This window comes from Ciona robusta, chromosome 5 (genome assembly GCF_009617815.1).
Source record: "Ciona robusta chromosome 5, ASM961781v2".
Lineage (NCBI taxonomy): Eukaryota > Metazoa > Chordata > Ascidiacea > Phlebobranchia > Cionidae > Ciona > Ciona robusta.
This window is the reverse complement of record NC_143239.1, coordinates 3077177-3097466: the sequence shown is the minus strand read 5'-3', so window position 1 is coordinate 3097466 and position 20290 is coordinate 3077177. Positions and strand designations below refer to the sequence as shown.

The following is a 20290-nucleotide window of genomic DNA, read 5'->3' as shown; positions in this document are numbered from 1 at the left end:
GTCTTAAAATATGCCACTCTCATAGAATGAGTATAGTATATGTACAGCGTGGCAATTTCAACGTAGACAGACGTAAGTTACGTTGTGGAGAATTTGTAAACAAGTTGAAAGTCGTTTACGTTCCTCCCCAAACGATTTAGCTTTGACGCAAGTCTTTGGAATTTAAAAGAACCAATTATCGTGTACATTAAACTGTTATGTGTACATTCTACATTGTAAGCTTTTGTCCCTACGGCGTTTTTACCCTTCAGTTTAGAAAAACGCCAAAGGGTGTTTTCGTATAGTTTGTAGTGTTACTGGTGTATATATATAGTTTACTAGCTTTTGAGAGTTTGCTACAACTAGACTTAATAATTGGTTAATGCTAACTTGTTTGTTAAATTGTGCGTCAGAATTAGTATACCACAATCCATTTTTCTACTTAAATACTTTTATTACCCAGCTTTAATATTTGTACTTGTTTTTTAGGTTTCTTTGTGAGGAAAATCATGGCATTGGTGTGCAAAGAAAGATTGCCATGGTACCACCGGTTGTATTCGTCAATCCTGAAAGTAGGACCTATACCAAAACATCTGGCATTTATTATGGATGGAAATCGGAGATACGCAGTCAAAAAACATGTTGAAAGAATAGAGGGACATTCACAGGGCTTTGACAAGCTTGCAGAGGTCCTACAGTGGTGTCAGGAGCTTGGTGTAGAAGAAGTAACTGTATATGCTTTTAGTGCTGAAAATTTTAAACGTTCAAAGGAAGAAGTAGACAGCTTGATGGAACTGGCAAGGACCAAGTTCGAGAGGATTCTTAAGGAGAAAGATAAGCTCGAGGAGCTTGGAGTAAGGTTATGCATAGTGGGAGAACTTGACATGTTACCTGACAGTTTACAAACACTTGCAAAGCAACTGATTACCACGACTAAGAACAACTATAAGTGTAAATTAAACGTATGTGCAGCGTATACATCACGGTTAGAAATGACACAAGCCGTAAGAGACATTAAATGGGGCGTTGACGAAGGTTTGATTTATGTAAGTGACATCAGTGAGAGACTGATGGATAAAACATTACAAATCCCCAAAGTTGATTTGTTGATTCGGACGTCAGGTGAGGTTCGTCTCAGTGATTTTCTTCTCTGGCAAAGTTCGCTTTCCTACCTCTCTTTTCTAAGACACCTGTGGCCAGAAATGACAATATGGGACTTCTATGGTGCTATTCTTCTGTATCAACAGTCATACAAGTACAAGAAACAAGAAGAAGAAGAGCACGAGGAAGAGCTGTGTGAAGAGGAGTTGATGATGGTCTCCAATGAGAATAATCAAGAGGAAGCACTTAAGATGAGGAAAAATCGCATTAACAACTTTATCATAAAACTTAATGAAAAAAGACTTGCTAATTGTATGACTGATTCCTAGCGTTGTTCCCATTTAAAAATATACCTATACCTGAATAACAATTTAGTTTCATTGTTTTGCAGCATTTTTACATTTGTGTGTGTGGGTGTATATATTTATTCTAGCTTAATCAATCACTCTCACCACAGCGCAATATATGTGACAGCAATCGTGTGAATATTATTGATGCTTTATATTAATAATGCCTCGCAGTCCTAAATATATATTAGTCCTAGATGAAAAATTATTTTGCAGAATGCACAAAATCTGAAAAAAAAATTATATATATATATACTGGTATTAATGTTTAAAGGTTTATTGTCTGGTGAACTAAACGTATCATCTGATTCTGAAACAGAAGAAGAAACATCAATTAACTCCAAGGCAGAACTAATAAAAGTAAATCTTAATGAAACATTTTGCACTTATGACTTATTTGTATAGATTTTTTTGTGCTGTTAGGTAGTTTTAGAAAAAATATTGTGTTTATGATACATAAATCATTTACTTAACTTTATAGTAAGGCTTCCCAAACCTTTTTTGTCCGAGACCCCTTTAATTTTTCCTAACCCTGCACGGTTAACATTAACAATATATCGACCCTGAAGTGTGTTTTAACTTCCAGTCTTTAGACCACAAGCAATACAAATATTGTTGTTTGCGTCTTTACAGAGTGTTGTTAACAAAACATCTAATACAAGTGACGAAAATAAGGGGTCTGATATTAAAAGGAAGAGAAAACACGTTGATCAGGAAGCTGTTCATTTTCAATCTATTGAACCAACAGAAAGCAGCAAACCTCGGTATAGAGTCATTCAGACTAAATATGTGTTTAACTTAGAACTTACATTTTATGTTGTATTCAACCAACATGACTTTAACATCAATTTGCTTTGTAAGTAAAACAAGTTTTTTATGTGCTCACCAATTCACCATACTTAACAAGGGTAAATCCTGTAAGAATTTCAATAAATATTAATCTAGGGGCAATGTGATTCAGAACAAACTATGTGGGACAAGAAATATTTATAGTTTTTGTTTATCAATTTGGTCTAAGTGCACTAAAGATACACAAATATTAGTGATTTGTGTAGATTTTATTCATACATTTAATTTAGGTCAGGAGCAGAAGTTTCGAAAACTGTTTACAAGCAAACAAACAAGAGGAAAAAAGTAACTGACTTTCTGAACGTCAACGACCACCTGCATACTTCCTGCAGCAATTGGTATTCGAAAAAGGTATAGTGATTACATTGAAATTTACTGTTTGTTATTTTTTTCAATTAAAAATTTTTTACTTAAAAAAACATAGGATTTTTTTGACAGACAGGATTGGAATTGGAACTGGAGAACGCTATAAAACGTGGTGACGTTAATTTGGCTGAACAAATTTCGGAGAAGATTTCAAAGTCGCAATTTTCAGAGAAAGTCAAGGCTGCTTCACAAGCACAGCAATTTGTAGAAAGAAAAGAACTGGTGGAAAAAGAAAAACTTGTAAAAAAGAGAGTGAAACTTAAGTGGGGGTAAGTGGTAGATCGTTTGTGATATATCTTATTTACAGTGATTAAAATAACAAGATTAAATAAATAATACATCACCTAGATTATGTTTTTTCTTCTTTTTTCAGGTTCGAACCAAAGAAACGCTGGGAAACCAAGAGTAACATGTAAATTGTGTTTCGATCTTTCAAAACCGAACCAAGATGTCAATCTGCCAAGTTTCTAATAAGTTTTGTGTAGTGGGTTTAAAGAGCTATATATTGGTATATAGCAAATCTACTGGAAGTTGTCAAAAACTCGAACATAATTTCAAAAAAATTGAAAATGTAAAAGAAGCTGAACCTGCGCTTGACTATGCATTATTCTCACCTCGATTCAATTACTTCGCTGCCTTGTTTTCTGATAAAACATTGTCGGTTTGGTCCACTAATTCTAATGATGCCATATGGAGACTTGTAGGGTCAGTTGATGTAAAAAGACGCTCTGTGTCTATTGCTTTTACTGAAGATGAAGCAAGTGTGTTTGTTGCTGATAAATCTGGAGATTTATACAAGTTTCCAATCACTGGTAAGCATCTGTAACACAAGTTTTATTTAAAAATACATCACTTTAGAAATAAAATTAATCAGTAATTACAGATTATTACCTCCCCTACCTGCTGTACGTTCCTTACCTGTAAAGCACAGTTTAAACTGTTAAAGTGTCTCTTGACTGTTATTCCTATACTTAAGAACACCTTTTATTCCAGATGGGAAGTTACAGCATGTTGAACTTGAAAACATGGAACCAATTGTTGGACACATTTCAATGATGTTGGATGTTGCGATCACAGATGATCTTATTATCACTGCTGATAGAGATGAAAAGATCAGAATCAGTGATCGGGAACATCCATTTCTAATCCGAAACTTTTGCTTGGGCCACACAGACTTTGTCTACCGTATATTAGTTGTCAAGTCTCGCAATTTACTTATTTCTGTTTCTGGCGATGCAACTTTAAAAGTTTGGGATATTGAAGCTGGAATGGAAAAACAAAGCTTTGAAATAACTGAAGTTTCAAAGGATCAGGATGGGAAAAAGTCTTTTCCAGCTTTATTATCTTGCTCTAAAGATGAATCACTGATTGCTGTAGCTTGTGTGGAGACATTCTCATCTTGTGTCAAAATACTTTCAATTTCAAACAAAGACAAACCTGTTTCAACAGCATATACATTTGACGTAGAGGGTAGCGACCAGATTTTGTCTCTTGCATTTGATTCAGACGACCCATCGGTTCTATTCATACTCACTGTACAGCAATCTAAAGAACTTGCTGTCATGATTTATACATGCACTGCCTCAGCCTGCGCAAAAGTGACTGGAATTTATGCCTTGCCAACAATTAATAATCATGTTTCATCTGTTCCTTTGTCGGACTTGACAGACAAAGAATACCCCCAGCTCTTCAAGTGCTGTGTGGCTGGGCACAAGTATGATGCTTTTTACAATAAAAAGAAAAAACTTCTGCAAAAAATAGAGGATTCTGCGGAGGCAAAGGTCCCTAAATTGGATATGTAACATTACTGATATTTCAATATCTGTTTCGCATTTTGGCGCAATTAAATTCTGATCACTATTATTAATATCATGCTTGTGTTTCAAACAAGCAGGCATTTTTTTATTATTTCCCAAAGTCAGATGGGAAATAAAAAGCAACTAATTAAACATGAAAGTATCCGAATAGTAGCATGCAGAAAAACAAGTTTTATAGAAAGTGCTAAAAAGGTAAAATAAATAAGAATTTTGAAATTGGAAAATTAAATTTGCTCTAAGAATTGGCTTGACTTTCGTTTTCCCTGCTGTGCGTGTTCTTCCGTCGCATTTTCCATTCTCTCAATGGTGCACCTGAACTCTGCTTCATCTGTGATGGGGATATCCAAGCTATGGAAGGTATTTAAAAAACTTTGATTGATACTGTTAAATAATGTTATAGCTTTACATAGTGGGAGCTTTAACCTAAAGGAGATACCATATTCACTGCACAACAAATTTCATATAAAATGTCAAAATAATAGGTTTTATAAAAGTAGGTTTAGCTTTATAAAGGTAATGTCTCATTTGAAAAGTTCCAGACAGTAAACAAATTAAATACTATTTTTTTTGTACCCTTTTTACCACAAAGACAAGGCTGGCTGTCCTACACAAACTGGACATAATTATATTACAAATTTCACTTATACACGTATATACCCTGAAACTGAGTTAAATAGTTCCAAAGGCTCCAATACATCTGGTACTCCAATACTGGTGAAGAACTTGGAAATATTGGTGCAGTCACGCAGCAGGAACTCTAAACCATGGGGATGGGAAGGCTCCACTGACTGACTAACATCAATCATCCAAACCTGAATAAATGGGTAAAATAAACAACATTGGCAAAAGGTAAGAGATCCAAGCAGTGGCAAAGTGGTTAGCATGCCTGCTTTTACAGCAAAGGTTACTGGTTCAAGGCTCGTGACTGCTCTAATTGTGGCCCTTGTGGGCTTATGTTTTCTTGGGGAAGAAACTTAACAGCAGTTGCTCCAACCCAGTGGTCATGGATTGTTTAAATTGTAGGTGTATGAAACAGAACACCTGTGTTATATAATGTCTGTCGCTTTCCCAGGCATGCGCAGAAAAAGCAAGTTACATTCTATTATAAATATATTGGTATAATATAACATTATATATTGGTATATTATAACATTAAATATTGATATATTATAACATTATATATTGATATAATATAACAATCAACACGTGCAAAATTTAGATTATAGTATTATTAGGTAAAGATTTTATCATAAAAGTGTAGTGTTATTATTGTTATTTAACAGTTTAAAATAGTGTGCCGTATGTCATAGACTCATGGTATTGATTATTGAATTTTTAGCAATATCAAAACTTGGCTTTATTTGATTGTTAGTAACTTACCTTTTGGTCGTGCCACAATAGGTTAAATTCACTCAAATCAGCGTGAATCAACTTGCATTGATTAAACAAGGTTTTCATCATTGTAACAACCTGAAGGAATAATAAGCCATAAATAGTGTAACCTGGGGTAAAAACAAGTAAACAACCCATAAATGGTGTAACATTTTACTGTCAGGATACAGCAGAACATTTTTTTTTTCAAAACAAATCCAACAAAAAAGTAATGAACTTGTGAATTATATCATTGGTACACTTTGGAGGAAATTTTATTTACCTTGGCGTCCACAAAGCTATATTATGTTATTCGCACTTTATTATTACAATATTCACCTGTTTATAGGCAGATTTTTTCTGTGATGATGAAAGAATTGCGCATTTCAGTTTTGGAGCAGGTTGTTGGTTCTCACCAATGAACGCCATGACAAGGACATGTTTCCGCAACAACACAACCTCTGGACATGGAATGCCGGCTTCATTCATCCTATTCAAGTTGTGCATTTCTTTCTCAGCCCACATATGGATTATTTTCCTTGGGTTGAGTTTCTTGAAACGGTCTTTGAATCTGTAGTCATCTTTAATGTACTTGTCGCGGCATCGGAATTCGTTCAGAGTGGTTTTGTAAATCTTTTGTGAAAAAATATGTATATATATTTATGTCTTTTCATGTGGCAAAAAACAATACACACAAAATATGCATGTGTAGTTCACCAATACATTTGTTTTTAACGTTAAGCTAAATTTTACCAAAGCTTAGCAGAAAGATTACTGTTAGCTTACATTTCATTCTGTACATCTTTAAATAAAATCCAATATAAACCGAGAAGATAAAATAATAAAAAATAATATCTTTATGCTGCTTTTGTGTCTTAATTATTTCAAGCTATGCTGGGAACACATTAGAAGGCCTCTTGCATATTAGAACATCACTCACAAAAAAATAGGTAAAAACCAAAAAAAATAGTTAAAAAGTACCTTGATAGCACACTCCTTAGGAATTTGCTTGCACGAAATGTCATTATTGTTTTCATTGACTAATGGCACAAGATCAGCAGCAGCAATATCTCCACCATCAACATGCACAACCACTGCTTCTTTTCCAATACTAATGACGCCATTCACACCAGCAATAATGCCTCGATCCACCAAGCGATGTAGGAGAAGTCTGGTTCTCTCATCTACCGCATGCTCGGCAGTGTAATGTTCTTTTGTCTCATGGAGTCTCTGGCCTCTATTGAGATTAGTGAAATTTTAAAAATATTTCAATTTTTAAAAAAATCATACAACAAAAACAAAATAATGAAATATATATAAAAACATATATATATATATACATAATTCAATTTTCGAAAAGTTCATTTGACAAAAATAAAGCGATAAAATATAAAAAATGATTCAATTTTCGAAAAGTTTCTACGACTAAAAAATAAAACAATAAACAATAATTATTTTTTTTACAAACCTGCGCTGTTCTGAGTAAGCATGTTTCTTCAAACTGTTATAAATCTTATTAGAAAGCTGAAGATCCATTCCACGAGCATCCCCAGTTCGAAAACCAGGTGGTAGTGAATCTTCCATCTTTGCTGTGTTACGTCGGCCACAAATTTCTTTGTCATGCTTCGTCACCACCTCATTACCAAACACTACATACCCTGAGTATAATTGATTGTTTAAACTCTAACACCCAAATTAGTTCACCAAAGGTTAGATACTGTATACACCATTTCAACTTTTTTAATATGCATATATATATGTACACTTTTACAATATTCATGTATTTCTGCAAACCTTTATCCGAAGGAAACTCGAGCATATTTGAACTTTGATCCGCCTCCGAACATCCCTCTCTTCCATTGCCATCAACCTCATCTTCTTCATCATCATCATCATAGTTATCATCGGATGTAAACAAGGAGTCCGTCCGATAATTATTAAATGACAGCCGCACCTTGTTTAAATAAATATAAATTAAATATGACCTAACCTTATTACAAAAATAAAGTAGTAGTTATATTTTTATGTATGTTATGTACAGCCCTGAATGAAAAAAATGCAGCATTATAAATCTTGCTCCAAATCTGTCCAATTTTGCAAATTTACAGTACATTCCTGAACAGATCATTTGTACGGAATACTGCCCTATTAAACCTTAAACAATTAGCACAAAACTAACCCCAAGGGCACAAACCACATAAAACTGTCGTTTTAAATTGTTCTGGATGCAAAAAGCAAATTTCCGATATGGTGTGCAGTCCTATGAATACCTTTGAGTTTTTATTAACTTGATTTTCTTGTCGAGTTACACTTTCATTGAATTCTTGATCCAATTGAGCTTGCAAGATTTGTGCCAACACTTCATCATTGGATGTATCGTTACTTTTGCTCCACTCAACTGGTTCATTCAAAGTGGAATCTAATATACAAGAATACCATAGTTAATCAAAAAAAAATTTGAAGCAAGTTTTATAGTAAACATTGTACATCACAAGCTATAAAATGTAATACAAAATTTAAAAGTGGAACTTGTTATTACACATGTTATTATATGTGACTGTAAATAAATCTATTGAAAATGACATACACCAGACTGGGACATACATACCATTTAAAAATACAGTTTCTGGTAGTTGATTTTCCATCTCATAATTTTCATCCAATTGTAATTCATTCGCCAATTGTTCGCTCATCACATCAGCAAAGGAAGTACTTTCACATTTTGCAGAATTGTTGTTGGAACCCCAGGACTTAACTTTCCATGCAGCGTTCGACGTATAACCATTTTGAACATTTTCTTGCAGCGGAGTTTCGACTACAGCTGTGCCGGCTGACGCCATGTTATTATACAGCTTGTTGTTGTTTTTTACAAGAGCCCGATTGGCCGATTTCGGTGTTTCTGAACTACACACACCGTCCACAAACAAATACAAACAGCTTACGCTTTGAAACAAAAACAACAGCCCGGCGGGTTATCGGATTTCTATGTTGCGATTACGCCATAGGCGCGCAACAACGTGGATCGGGCAATAAATTTTGTAAGTGTAGCTCATGGGACTTCATGACTTGGTAAAAATTAAGTTATTATGTACAAAGTATGTTGGACATTTTTGGCGTATGTAATTGCGTTAATTGCAACTTTCAGCAGCAAACAAAATAAATTACATTACGTCACTTTAGAAACCATTGAAGCGAAACCAAATTTGTTTTGTATTTTTATCCACGTGTATTTGTATTTTAAAGGGAAGATTTGCAATGGCGGAGCAAAATCCAATCGTTGGAACTTGTCGTACAATGTGTCCTGTAACAGAGTATGATGAATTCTTATAGTTGTGTATTTATTTTATGTCTTAGCTGTGTATTTCCTCTATTCAGAGCGCGATTTATGTTTTATTCTATGTCTATGTTAAGTTACAGAGCGTGAGTTAATTGCTATTACCGCATTCCTTCGTTTACGCATTCCTTCGTTTACCGCATTCCTTCGTTTTACATTATTGGCACATTCCTGTATTTTGCGTGCTGCTGTTGATTGGTTAATTTCGTGGGCGTGACGTTGCATTTTATAGTTTAAGAATAAAGTCAGTTGCTTGTGGTTGAGTTCGTGAGCGGTCTTACTTTTGTCTAAAGAAGAAAACGCTACACTTCTTTCTGGCGTCCCTGGGTGGGCTCAACATGGAAGAGATGGAAGCAGAATTCGCGAAGAAGTTTGGTGAACTTCAAGACCATTTCGATGAACGTATTACGAGAGTGTATCGGAGTCTGACCGATCGACTGGATCAGTTACCAACGAACAGGAGCGAAAGGAGGGCTAAATCCGAGAACGCTGACGGTACAAAGGTTAGTGGTTTCCCTGTGCGCAAGGACGTCGTTAAGTTGAAGGAAACGTTTAACGGTACTGACTGGTGGGGGTTTAAACGGCATTTCATGAATGTTTCCATGGCTAATGGCTGGACTGAGGAGGTTAAGGGTTTTCAACTTGCGTGTTGCCTTAAGGGAGAAGCCTTGTTTATTCAAAACAGTCTGCCGGAACCTAAGCGGTTGGACTTTGAATCGTTGTCTAAAGCGTTTAATCGAAAATATGAAAAGTCTAACTCGGTGCAATGTCGTGGCCTGTTCTTTACGGCAAGACAAGATCGGGTCGAATCGCCAATAGACTTTGCGTACCGCCTACAGTCGCTGTTTCAAGAAGCGGATGTTAATGTGTCGAGAGAAGACGGGGAGAGATTATTGATAGAACAGTACGCGGCTGGGTTGCTCGATTCTTCTTTGCGGCATTCTGTGAGGTTGTCTCAGGCATCTACGCTCGACGCCGCTATGGAACTAATTGCGAGCCTTACAGTAGACGCACCGCAACTGAATCAAACCTATCGTTCTACAGGCAGTAATTCAGCTGGAGCGGCACGATGTTATATTTGCGGCGCGCCTGGCCATTGGCAACGAGAGTGTCCAAATCAAAACCGTGCTTCCACCACGCGGGGCTCGAACCAACGTTTTATGACTGGAAATCATTTAAACCACTAAGGACTGGAGTCCTCGCCCCCACTCCAGTCTTGCCTTTGGCGGCGGCCGGAAAATCTTCCACAACCGAATCCTGTTTTTATATAAATTGCGATTTTCTTGGTTTGAATTGTAACTTTCTGGTCGATACCGGATCCGTGGCCACCATTGTTAATAAGTCCTCCGTGTTTGATGAAGTGCCGAAAGAATGTCGGCCGCAGTTGCGCGAGACAAGTTTGAGTTTAATTACCGTGAAGGGCGAGAGTCTAGCTTGTTGTGGCGAGGCCCGTATTTCACTTAACATTGGAGGGCGCCGGTTTGAACAATCAATGTTGGTCGCGGAGCTATCCGGTTGTCACGGTATAATAGGCATCGACTTTTTAAAACGGAATCGGTGCTATTTGGACTTGATGTCTTCGAAAATTCAGATTCAAACCATAACTGTGAATTTAGAAACCAATCCAGGTCAATTACGCCGACTTAGTAAACCATCACTTGAGGTATCGCATGTTTCCTCTAAGGCCCTTCCCGATCACTTGAGCTGTTTAATTCCCGCCGAGCTTACGGCGACGCAGCGGGCACAATTCGTTAAACTCGTTGTAAAGTACCAAGATGTTTTTCGTGAGAGTAACGGGACCCTTGGACGGACTGCGATTGTAAAGCACAAAATTGTAACTGGACTGTCACAGCCTATACGACAACCGCCGCGAAGGATGTCTTGGGTAAAGCGCCAGCTCGCGGAAAAAGAAATCGAGCGCATGTTATGCGAAGGGATAATTGAACCCAGTCAAAGCCCTTGGTCGTCTCCCATTGTACTGGTCACAAAAAAAGACGGCACTCAGCGGTTTTGTGTGGACTTTAGGAAGCTTAACGCTGTCACGAAAAAAGATGCCTATCCTTTACCTAACATAGAAGAGATGTTAGAGGTGTTGGGAGGGTCACAGTGGTTTTCCACACTGGATCTAGCTAGTGGGTACTGGCAAGTAGAAATGGACCCTGTAGACAAAGAGAAAACGGCGTTTTCATTAGCCGGGAAGGGTCACTTTCAATTTAAGGTAATGTGCTTTGGGTTGACTAATGCTCCTGCCACTTTTGAGCGTTTAATGGAACGGGTGTTAGCTGGGTTATTGTTTAACTCTTGTGTTGTCTATATTGATGATATTGTTTGTTTTTCTCCTGGTTTTAGTACTGCCTTATATGAGCTGGAGGTAGTGTTCCGTCGCCTTCGTGCTGCAGGCTTGAAGCTTAATCCGAAGAAGTGCACTTTTCTCTCCCGAAGGACCAAATATTTGGGCCACATAGTTGGACACGACGGAGTGCGCTGCGACCCGGAGAAGACGAGAGCGGTTGGTGAGTGGCCGAGGCCCCATAATGTCAAAGAATTACGCAGCTTTTTGGGCTTTGCTTCCTATTACCGCCGTTTTATTCGAGGATTCGCCTCTATTTCGGCTCCCTTAACAGCACTGACGCACAAGAACGTCCGGTTTGCTTGGTCGTCCGCGTGCCAATCTTCGTTTGACGAGTTAAAGTCGGTTTTGACATATGCTCCAGTGTTGGCATATCCTTTACGTGAGGCAAGGTTCACCTTAGACACAGACGCCAGTGACACTGGCGTTGGGGGAGTACTTGCTCAAAGCGTGGACGGTAAGGAAAAAGTAGTTGCTTACTGTAGCTCCACGTTAAGCAAGACCGAACGTCACTATTGCACCACGTTTCGGGAGTTGTTAGCTGTGGTAAAGTGTATTAAGAAGTTTCGCCATTATTTGTGGGGTAGAGAATTTACACTACGCACTGACCACGCTTCCTTAAAATGGCTGCTGACTATGAAAAACCCGGAGGGTATGTTGGCCCGGTGGCTCTCGGTTTTGGGCACCTACCACTTTCAGGTTGAACATAGGCCGGGGAGGCAGCATGTAAATGCGGACGGGTTGTCTAGGCAACGCTGTAAACGGGACGCCTGTCTTGATTGCGACAACGCTAAAAGCGAGGCGGTGGTTTCGGTATTGCAAACGCAGTCTCGCCGACCGAGCGAGCAATACGCCTCTGGTTGGCTCGAACAATGGTCTCTCGATGAGCTGCGTCGCTGGCAGAATGAGGATCCGTCGATTTCTCTTATATTGAGGCACAAAAGTTGCAGCCAACACGCGCCGGATACTTCGCAATTGGCGTTGCACGATACAACTCTTTCTTATATAAGGCAATGGGATCTACTAGAGGTACATCAGGGCTTGTTATATCGCGTGTGGAGACCAGACAATAACTTTGATTCCCCAGTGTTAGTGCTGGTCGCCCCACAAGGTTTACGAAGGGAAATCTTTCACCATTTACACGAACTCAGAACGGGTGGTCATTTTGGGATCACTCGAACTATATACGCCATACGTCGTCGGTTTTATTGGCCGGGATTAGCGGAAGACGTTAAACAATGGTGTAGATGGTGTATTCCGTGTTCTCGACGCAAACCAACCCATGGCCGACCGCATCGTCCACTAGTGCAAAACATTTCATGTGGCCCTATGGAACGAGTAGCTATAGATTTTCTCGGCCCGTTACCTCGAACAAAGAATGGGAATCAATACATTTTGGTTGTTGTGGATTATTTCACAAAATGGACCGAAGCTTTTGCTTTGCCGAATCAGTTAGCGACTACCACGGCCGAAACCCTGGTGACACAATTCTTTTTAAGGTTTGGTTTTCCAAAACTCTTACACTCGGACCAGGGTAGAGATTTTGAATCGCACGTTTTTCAAGAGATGTGCCGTTTGTTAAACATCCGGAAAACCCGATGCACGCCGTATCGACCACAGTCCGACGGTCTTGTGGAAAGGTTTAATCGTACCCTTTTACAAATGTTGTCTACTTGCGTAAATGATTACCACGACGATTGGGATAGTCACCTACCTTACCTTTGTTTAGCTTACAGGTGTTCACGCCATGAATCTACCAAGTTTTCACCAAACAAACTGATGTTGGGAAGAGAAACGACTCTGCCGTTAGAGCTGATGGTTGGGTCGCCACCAAGGTCGCGAACGTTTCGGTGCCACACGGGGTTTGTCCAGGACATGCAGTACACCCTGACAAACTCGTTCGAAGAAGCGCATCGATCGTTAAAGAAATCCGCCGTTCGCCAAAAGCGCAACTACGACCGCAACATGCAAGTGGTAGAACCGTTTACAGTCGGGGATTGGGTTTGGTATTTTTACCCTCCGGCAGCTAGAAGAAAACTGGGACATGGGTGGATTGGCCCCTATTTAGTGCGACAACAGCTCAATAATGAACTCTTTGTGATACAAGGCTCGGCTACCGCGCGTCTTAAAGTAATACATGCCGACAATCTTCGCAAATATGAAGCCGAACATTTACCGGAGGACTGGACGCGTGAACGCGACGCTGTGAACGTTGGACAGCAGAGAAGTGATGCGCGTACACCACCACAAGAACGGACAGAGACCGGCGATCGGTCGAGTGCTGAGATGCTGCCCGGTGGCGATGTTGGAGCAAATGACAATGTTTCCCTGTTTGGTCGAGTTCGTCGTCCACCGCGACGTTTAACCTATGATGTGTATTAGTGTATTATTGGTGTAATTGCATTTTGTGTGTTATTCGTTTGGGGACAAACGTGTTTAAGTGGGGGGGAGTGTGATGAATTCTTATAGTTGTGTATTTATTTTATGTCTTAGCTGTGTATTTCCTCTATTCAGAGCGCGATTTATGTTTTATTCTATGTCTATGTTAAGTTACAGAGCGTGAGTTAATTGCTATTACCGCATTCCTTCGTTTACGCATTCCTTCGTTTACCGCATTCCTTCGTTTTACATTATTGGCACATTCCTGTATTTTGCGTGCTGCTGTTGATTGGTTAATTTCGTGGGCGTGACGTTGCATTTTATAGTTTAAGAATAAAGTCAGTTGCTTGTGGTTGAGTTCGTGAGCGGTCTTACTTTTGTCTAAAGAAGAAAACGCTACATTTCGATTTCGAAGCAAACACAATTTACTACACTCGTTTGAAAGAGCCCGTCCCACACACCAACAAACCGCCAAAATCGTAACTAAATATACTAATACACTTTCTCTCCTTTTATATATCAAACTTCAAACTTTTCAGGAAACCAGTGATCTCTGCGTAAAGGAATTTCGGCGGTCGGCAGCAGGAGAAAATGTGAGTGACCCAAGAAATCTGCGGACTCCTGAAACCCTGCTACAGACGGTTAATTATCTCTTTACCAACATTTTATTTAAGGAGGGGGCACAGTTCAATTTCATTTATGACTTTATCTTTGACCGGTATGTTGCGCATGTCTATTTGTATTCCTATTTGATTATTTAAATACTGTATTTGTATCAATGTACAACTATGTCAATAATTTTAACTTCCTAGCTAAACTAAAACATTTCAACAGATTACGAAGTGTTAGACAAGATGCTGTTATCCAGCAGCTACAAATTGTCCAACCAATGCTATGTATTGGTATTCTTGAGCGCTGTGTACGATTCTATGTCTATGCTGCCTACAGGGCAAAACTACAGCCAGGATTGAACATTGAGCTCCACATTAACACGCAGCACACAAATGACTGCTTAAAAACTTTGCTTCTAATGTACAAAGGGGTCGGATTTAAATTCCGAGAAAGGGTAAAGCTGCATCACCGGCTGTCTCTTGTAGCTGTTCACATGTTACTTCATATGCAATGTCATGACACACTGTGTGGTCTTCTTATCAACGTTCCATCGCATTGGTGGAAACAAGAGCCATTGCAAACGGTTGTGGGCGTAATATTTGCAGTATTCCACAAAAACTATGTACGAGCAGTAAAACTAAGTCAAAAGCTGATATCAGAAAGGAGAAATATTGTTTTAATTGCATTCTCTTTATCTGTGGATGCTTTAAGATTGGACTGTGTAAAAATGCTGTGTCATTCACACAGTTCAAAAGTGAGCAGTTTTCCTGCAGAAGAGCTACCACATTGGTTATTTCTTAATTCAACATCTGATGTAACTGAACTTTGTATGTCTTTAGGCCTAACCTGTACACCAACAAATGCCATTAAGTTTTCGAAAAATGATTTTGTAACCAAAGACATTCCATCTGCACGAGGTTGTAATATATTTCAAGCTATAGGTCAACTAAGCAACAATGAAATAATAGGGATTTTAAACTTTCCATGAATGTGACATCACTAATTGCAATTGAAATAAAGTATCTTTACAGAACCAAGTACAGGATTGCTTAAGCCACAACATGTGCATGTCAAGGTGTGAATTGATTGCTAAAACTAGAAAACAGATTAGCACATTTACATAATAACTTAATCTATACTTTCGCATCATAACGCAAAATTGCTTCAAAGCATACCAGACAGTGCACCAAAAGAATTTTCTAAATAACAGAATACATCAACATAAATATATTTGTTGCTATAATAGTAAACTACAATTCTGATCGATCTGCTTCATTGTGTTTGTCTGAAGCGCCAAAATATTCATTTGGTCGCCCCAAAACTTCTCTTTTTCTTGAAACAAATGCAGTAACTGAGGAACCACAGCTTCCAATAAATCGATCTGATTCAATTAATAAAGCCAGATCCATCATAAGTTCATCATTTTCCAGTTTTACAATGCTAACATCTAAACCAGCTTCCTTAAACATGTTATTGAACTCGTTTTCATATGAACTAGCATCCGTTGCAATGAATAAAGAATTCGAGTTCGATTCTTTGGCCAAACTTAAAACATGAGATTTTACAGTGTTCAAACTGGGGTAACACATTTCATAGGTAAACCTTTTACTTGTGGATCTCTGGTAACCTGTACATTGTGGTGAGGACATGAATGGGTAATCCAAGCCATTTTTTACATGATCACATGCTTTTTTCCAGTCCATACCATTCCGAAGATGGATTCCCACATATGGCTTTTTCAGCTTTAAATCAATCAGTTTTTCTGCGGAATTTTCCAACTCTTTTGTCCACTGGACATACCTTTGCAGTTGTTTATCCTTTTCATTTACTGGGTAGGAAGCAGGAGCACCCATAAAAGCAAGTACAGGATGACTAGTGGCAGGATACACACTATCCCATTCTTTCTTTGATGAATGAAAATGCAAATGGGTTGGAAAACCTTCAGATGCAGGAAAATCGATTTTAAAATTATCCCAAAATGGCCCAAAAGGATTTCCAGACAATAAATATACCTTTTCTCTGGAAGCCAGATTGAAGGAGCAATTTCCAGCATAAATTCCTTCATTTCAATAACGCGATGGTAAGGTTTCAGTGCATTTACTTGAAACCACCTACTGTATGGAATAAAACTGTCATCGCCATATCCTCTATACCCATGAACTATCCATGGGGGTATGATCAATGTCCTGTTTAACTTTTTAGCGAAACTAAGAGAGCCAAGAAAATGATCGGCCTGGTTTCCAAAGCGTCCCATGCAAGGACAATAAGCAATATAACCATTTTCATCAATTTCTGCTGCTTCAGAAAAAGTCAGAATATGTAAAACAAATGTCAGGATATAGAAACGCAGTCTCATTGTTCTATTTGATTAGAATTAAATATAAAGCCGTCACTACACAAGTCAGTGCCACTGGAAGATGAAGTCTTGTACCAATAACAGCAGCTATAAAATTCAAAATATTAAAATGTTAGGAATAAAAAATTTAGACATACGTTGATCACAGAACATTTTTATTTTATAAATACATAAGAAATACTTTGTACAAACATATACAAATACAGCAACAGTACATAATTCAATAAAAATTGATTAGGCTACCGTTTGTATAATTTATGATTTACTTTAATGATAACACCCACGGGAGGTAGCTATTTTAATATTTTTCCTCCTAAAACTAAAAATTATTAACATACACAACACAATACCTTTGTAAAATATTCCTAAAAATCCATTTTTCTCTGAAAACATCCACTGCTTAAGTCTAGGTATTCTTCGTAAGTAAGCACACGTACACACAATCAGAAGACTGAAGACCAATAAACCATCAAATGAATATACTGGAACAAAAAAGTTAATTTTGAAACATTTCTTAATACATCTTTATAAAAGTTACTATTATATACACCAGTACACACTACAGTATTTTCTGTATAGTGCATACCTAGGCTTTAATCTAATGATGGAATAATCTGTGACATTTAAACAGGTGGTATAAATGCTAACTGACATAGTTTGACAGGCCATTCATACCACAACAATCCAATCAAATAAAAACAATACAGACGCACCATACAAATAAAGATATTCCGCACACATTGTAGGATGCTTATTGCTTACCATTGGTCATATTTTCATTTTAAAATCTTTGACATTCCAAGACCAAAAATGTTGAATATATTTAAAACTTAACTATCAACTATGTATACGCCAAAGCTTGACTCTGTAATATGTGGTAATTGATGTAACAAATACTAACAATCACTACTTGACAAAAAGAAACAAAGAAATAGAACACAAGAGTATTTACAATATTTCAACCACACAGAAGTCGATTATATTCCGAAACCAACTGAGATTTACGAATAGCCTCCCATGTTCTTGCAGCATAGTGAAACCACTGCTTTTCAGTTAATGAATGGTGTGTAAGTTGGTGTCTCGGCATTGTTAATATCATTTTACGCAAGGTTTCTGTGAGCATGACCGTGTTTGGACGACCTACATAGTTAGGGAGAGATAGAAACTGCCGGTCTGACGGGTCATGAGATAGTTTAGTTACATCATACTTTTCCTCTTCTTCGTCTGTATGATTTACATCTGGAAGCAAGAATGAATTAACCTCAGATTCTCCATGTACAAGTGAAGCTAAACCAGCATATAGGTTTGTTTCAATGAGAGACAATGTCCCACGGCAGTGTAGGCTTGAGAACTTGGTCAAATTATACATCACTTCATTCATGGCAGCTATACTTCGGATTGAGAACAAATGATTTTCGAGTTTGTTGTGAACAAAAAGAACAACAGGCTGGAGCTCTGAAGGGTCACAGTCAGACCCTCCACCACTGTCATGCGTTGGGGGTGGAGTCACCGGTTTAAGCATCTCGGCAGTCTGTAGGAATCTGTATACATTACTGTCTGTGAACCAATCTTGTACAACGATTACAACATGACAAACAGTGAGTAAAAATGCAGTCACTTGTAAAGATTGGACTTCAATGTTTACAGAACCATTGTAATCTGTTGGGCTCTTCCTGTCGAATGGGACAGATTGTTCAATTAACGATGGGCTTAGAATTGGCTGCGTGTCGAGTAATATTAGTCGTTCTGCAGTGACAGCTACATCAATTCCAGTAGTCATATGCTCTGCTCTTTCCTTTATATCAGAAGTCTGCTGCTTAAACAGATAATGTTTTTCTAAGTCACTTAGTTTGTTTCCTCCAATTAAGGACATTACCGTGGATTTTCCTACACCTTGCATGCCAATGACTCCAACAACTAAAAAATCGGGCTGGTCCTGTAAAAGTTCAATACCACCATCAAGCCAGTGTAGAGACGAATCCAGCAGTTTTACTGATCTCTTCCAAAACCCCGGATCTTTTGACTTAGCAGCGGAGTTTTCGTTCAAGTTTTGTACATTACTTGAAGATGCAGCTGCCTGTGCCAAGCCCTGCTTAACAAGATAAGAAGACGCTGAGTTCCTAAACTTTGAATCAGAGGAGGTTCGAAAAAGATTCTTTTTATCACCTACTGAAGGCGATTTAGTGAATGACATTGACAATTTTGGGGCAATGGGTCCAGATGGGCTAGCAGATACTTCCTGCCATGGAGAAGTCTTTTCTCCATCTGGAGTTAAATTTGAACCTTGTGAAGACTTACCAGCAGGCTTTGCCAGGATTACTGGTTTTGTATTTGGTTGAGAAAGGGGGAAATTACTTTTATCTTGATCGTCTCCACTGTCTTTAGAAGTACGTAGAGTGTCAGGTCGATTGGCTCCATAAGAATTAGTGGGGCTATCATGTTGGTATTCCATGCTTCGACCTTCATGATCACGAAATCGTTTTTTCTTACCAGCTGCTGAAGCACGGTTTATAAAGTACGGCTGACTACCAGAGTTTCCAGAATCATTCATTCTAGATGACGCTATAATATAAAATGAGTTGCTTTATTTTAATTTTAGTTCTTTACGTATCTAACACTACAAAAGAGAAGGGTTAAAATCAATCTACCACTTATTCCATCGCTGGTTTAGTTCTCTCGCTCTCACAACTGTGAACTGTCAACGTATTTAATTTAATTTGGCTGGTCTTTCAAACATGGTTGGCTAGCGCCACCATTGGGACATTATATCGGATATTTACACCGGTAGGTGCTGCTAAATTATCCTGTGTTGAATAAATGTAACTCGCTTTATCCTCGGGTGGCCTGAAAACGACGTTATAACAAGGCTGTTCTGTTTCATGCACCTTGTGTCAGCTTCTAGGTATCAAGTATATTACTTTCGGGGTGATAGTTCTTATGCTTTTTTCATGTATGGATAATAATTTGCCCGTTTACCCATTAGAGACCCATGGGCCGGAGCAGTATTTTTGTTAAGTGTCTTGCCCAATGACACATATTAAATGTTATTTTTTACTACCAAATGATATAAAGTAATGAAAAGTTGTCCCCTTTTCCGCCACCCTACTACCAGAGTATACTAAACAGAATAGTTTAGTATACTCTGCCACTACCTTTATAACACGCTGGTTATATACGGACTCTGGTACATGTTGTACAAGGCTACGCCAAGCCAATGGTAGTGGGTTTTCTACCTAAGTGAGAAACATATACTGATCCTAACCTCTTTGATTTATGGCACCATAGTACACTAACAAGAATTGTGTAAGTCTTCACAAGGTTCAAATTGTTAGTGTACTATGATGGCACCAACGCTTATATATATACATAAGTATATATATAAGCGTATAAGTGTATATATAAACGTATATATATAAGCGTTGATGGCAC

General features: G+C 38.2%; 8 protein-coding genes across 10 annotated transcripts; 4 read left to right on the top strand and 4 right to left on the bottom strand.

Moving 5' to 3' along the window:
* The first annotated feature begins 52 nt into the window (after positions 1-52).
* On the top strand, positions 53-1645 carry LOC149735619 (dehydrodolichyl diphosphate synthase complex subunit DHDDS-like). Of its 2 annotated transcripts, none has more exons than XM_089878663.1 (2): positions 53-72; positions 469-1645. In XM_089878663.1, the coding sequence occupies exon 2, from the start codon at positions 489-491 to the stop codon at positions 1407-1409; it is 921 nt and encodes a 306-aa protein (XP_089734789.1). In that variant the 5' UTR covers positions 53-72; positions 469-488; the 3' UTR covers positions 1410-1645. The 2 variants fall into 2 exon arrangements, with proteins under 2 accessions (XP_089734789.1, XP_089734790.1); XM_089878664.1 differs by lacking the exon at positions 53-72 and adding an exon at positions 108-215.
* A 4-nt stretch (positions 1646-1649) lies between these two features.
* Positions 1650-3280, top strand: LOC149735618 (protein FAM204A-like). The gene is made up of 5 exons (XM_089878672.1): positions 1650-1787; positions 2061-2191; positions 2507-2627; positions 2715-2911; positions 3016-3280. Exons 1-5 carry the CDS (start codon positions 1692-1694, stop codon positions 3056-3058), a joined length of 588 nt encoding a protein of 195 aa, XP_089734798.1. The 5' UTR covers positions 1650-1691; the 3' UTR covers positions 3059-3280.
* LOC149735617 (tRNA (guanine-N(7)-)-methyltransferase non-catalytic subunit WDR4-like) lies at positions 3091-4509 on the top strand. Its single transcript, XM_089878654.1, has 2 exons — positions 3091-3454; positions 3636-4509. Exons 1-2 carry the CDS (start codon positions 3091-3093, stop codon positions 4442-4444), a joined length of 1173 nt encoding a protein of 390 aa, XP_089734780.1. The 3' UTR covers positions 4445-4509.
* Positions 4503-8670, bottom strand: LOC149735616 (serine/threonine-protein kinase RIO3-like). The gene is made up of 9 exons (XM_089878649.1): positions 8439-8670; positions 8101-8249; positions 7625-7784; positions 7299-7488; positions 6812-7067; positions 6170-6463; positions 5840-5929; positions 5117-5271; positions 4503-4807 (listed from the first exon to the last, which is right to left on the bottom strand). Exons 1-9 carry the CDS (start codon positions 8668-8670, stop codon positions 4684-4686), a joined length of 1650 nt encoding a protein of 549 aa, XP_089734775.1. The 3' UTR covers positions 4503-4683.
* Positions 8671-8752: 82 nt separating this feature from the next.
* On the top strand, positions 8753-15543 carry LOC149735615 (germinal-center associated nuclear protein-like). Of its 2 annotated transcripts, none has more exons than XM_089878657.1 (5): positions 8753-8868; positions 9074-9143; positions 14296-14372; positions 14433-14611; positions 14728-15543. In XM_089878657.1, the coding sequence occupies exons 2-5, from the start codon at positions 9086-9088 to the stop codon at positions 15491-15493; spliced, it is 1080 nt and encodes a 359-aa protein (XP_089734783.1). In that variant the 5' UTR covers positions 8753-8868; positions 9074-9085; the 3' UTR covers positions 15494-15543. The 2 variants fall into 2 exon arrangements, with proteins under 2 accessions (XP_089734783.1, XP_089734781.1); XM_089878655.1 differs by having other exon boundaries at positions 8837-8899.
* LOC149735614 (GDP-fucose protein O-fucosyltransferase 1-like) lies at positions 15415-16861 on the bottom strand. Its single transcript, XM_089878658.1, is given in 2 exon segments — positions 15415-16504; positions 16507-16861. Coding segments are annotated over 2 exon segments (1104 nt in total). The 3' UTR covers positions 15415-15755.
* LOC149735613 (protein kish-B-like) lies at positions 16845-17782 on the bottom strand. The gene is made up of 3 exons (XM_089878673.1): positions 17624-17782; positions 17212-17343; positions 16845-16948 (listed from the first exon to the last, which is right to left on the bottom strand). Exons 1-3 carry the CDS (start codon positions 17631-17633, stop codon positions 16866-16868), a joined length of 225 nt encoding a protein of 74 aa, XP_089734799.1. The 5' UTR covers positions 17634-17782; the 3' UTR covers positions 16845-16865.
* Positions 17212-20208, bottom strand: LOC149735612 (nonsense-mediated mRNA decay factor SMG9-like). Its single transcript, XM_089878650.1, has 2 exons — positions 17814-20208; positions 17212-17343 (listed from the first exon to the last, which is right to left on the bottom strand). Exon 1 carries the CDS (start codon positions 19410-19412, stop codon positions 17820-17822), a length of 1593 nt encoding a protein of 530 aa, XP_089734776.1. The 5' UTR covers positions 19413-20208; the 3' UTR covers positions 17212-17343; positions 17814-17819.
* Positions 20209-20290: the final 82 nt, after the last annotated feature.

What these genes read in the sequence shown, in the direction of transcription:
- LOC149735615 (XM_089878655.1), top strand. An exon ending in AATGTGTCCTGTAACAGAGT is followed by an intron (nt 9,144 to 14,295) that starts ATGATGAATTCT and finishes AAAACGCTACAT; the next exon opens with TTCGATTTCGAAGCAAACAC. An exon ending in TATGACTTTATCTTTGACCG is followed by an intron (nt 14,612 to 14,727) that starts GTATGTTGCGCA and finishes ACATTTCAACAG; the next exon opens with ATTACGAAGTGTTAGACAAG.
- LOC149735613 (XM_089878673.1), bottom strand. An exon ending in TTTAGGAATATTTTACAAAG is followed by an intron (nt 16,949 to 17,211) that starts GTATTGTGTTGT and finishes TGAATTTTATAG; the next exon opens with CTGCTGTTATTGGTACAAGA.
- LOC149735618 (XM_089878672.1), top strand. Translation starts at nt 1,692, where the DNA reads ATGTTTAAAGGTTTATTGTCTGGTGAACTAAACGTATCATCTGATTCT. An exon ending in CCAAGGCAGAACTAATAAAA is followed by an intron (nt 1,788 to 2,060) that starts GTAAATCTTAAT and finishes GCGTCTTTACAG; the next exon opens with AGTGTTGTTAACAAAACATC. An exon ending in GCAATTGGTATTCGAAAAAG is followed by an intron (nt 2,628 to 2,714) that starts GTATAGTGATTA and finishes TTTTTTTGACAG; the next exon opens with ACAGGATTGGAATTGGAACT.
- LOC149735612 (XM_089878650.1), bottom strand. Translation starts at nt 19,412, where the DNA reads ATGAATGATTCTGGAAACTCTGGTAGTCAGCCGTACTTTATAAACCGT.
- LOC149735617 (XM_089878654.1), top strand. Translation starts at nt 3,091, where the DNA reads ATGTCAATCTGCCAAGTTTCTAATAAGTTTTGTGTAGTGGGTTTAAAG. An exon ending in ATACAAGTTTCCAATCACTG is followed by an intron (nt 3,455 to 3,635) that starts GTAAGCATCTGT and finishes CTTTTATTCCAG; the next exon opens with ATGGGAAGTTACAGCATGTT.
- LOC149735616 (XM_089878649.1), bottom strand. Translation starts at nt 8,670, where the DNA reads ATGGCGTCAGCCGGCACAGCTGTAGTCGAAACTCCGCTGCAAGAAAAT. An exon ending in CTAAGGAGTGTGCTATCAAG is followed by an intron (nt 6,464 to 6,811) that starts GTACTTTTTAAC and finishes TTTTCACAAAAG; the next exon opens with ATTTACAAAACCACTCTGAA. An exon ending in AAAAATCTGCCTATAAACAG is followed by an intron (nt 5,930 to 6,169) that starts GTGAATATTGTA and finishes TTATTCCTTCAG; the next exon opens with GTTGTTACAATGATGAAAAC.
- LOC149735619 (XM_089878663.1), top strand. Translation starts at nt 489, where the DNA reads ATGGCATTGGTGTGCAAAGAAAGATTGCCATGGTACCACCGGTTGTAT.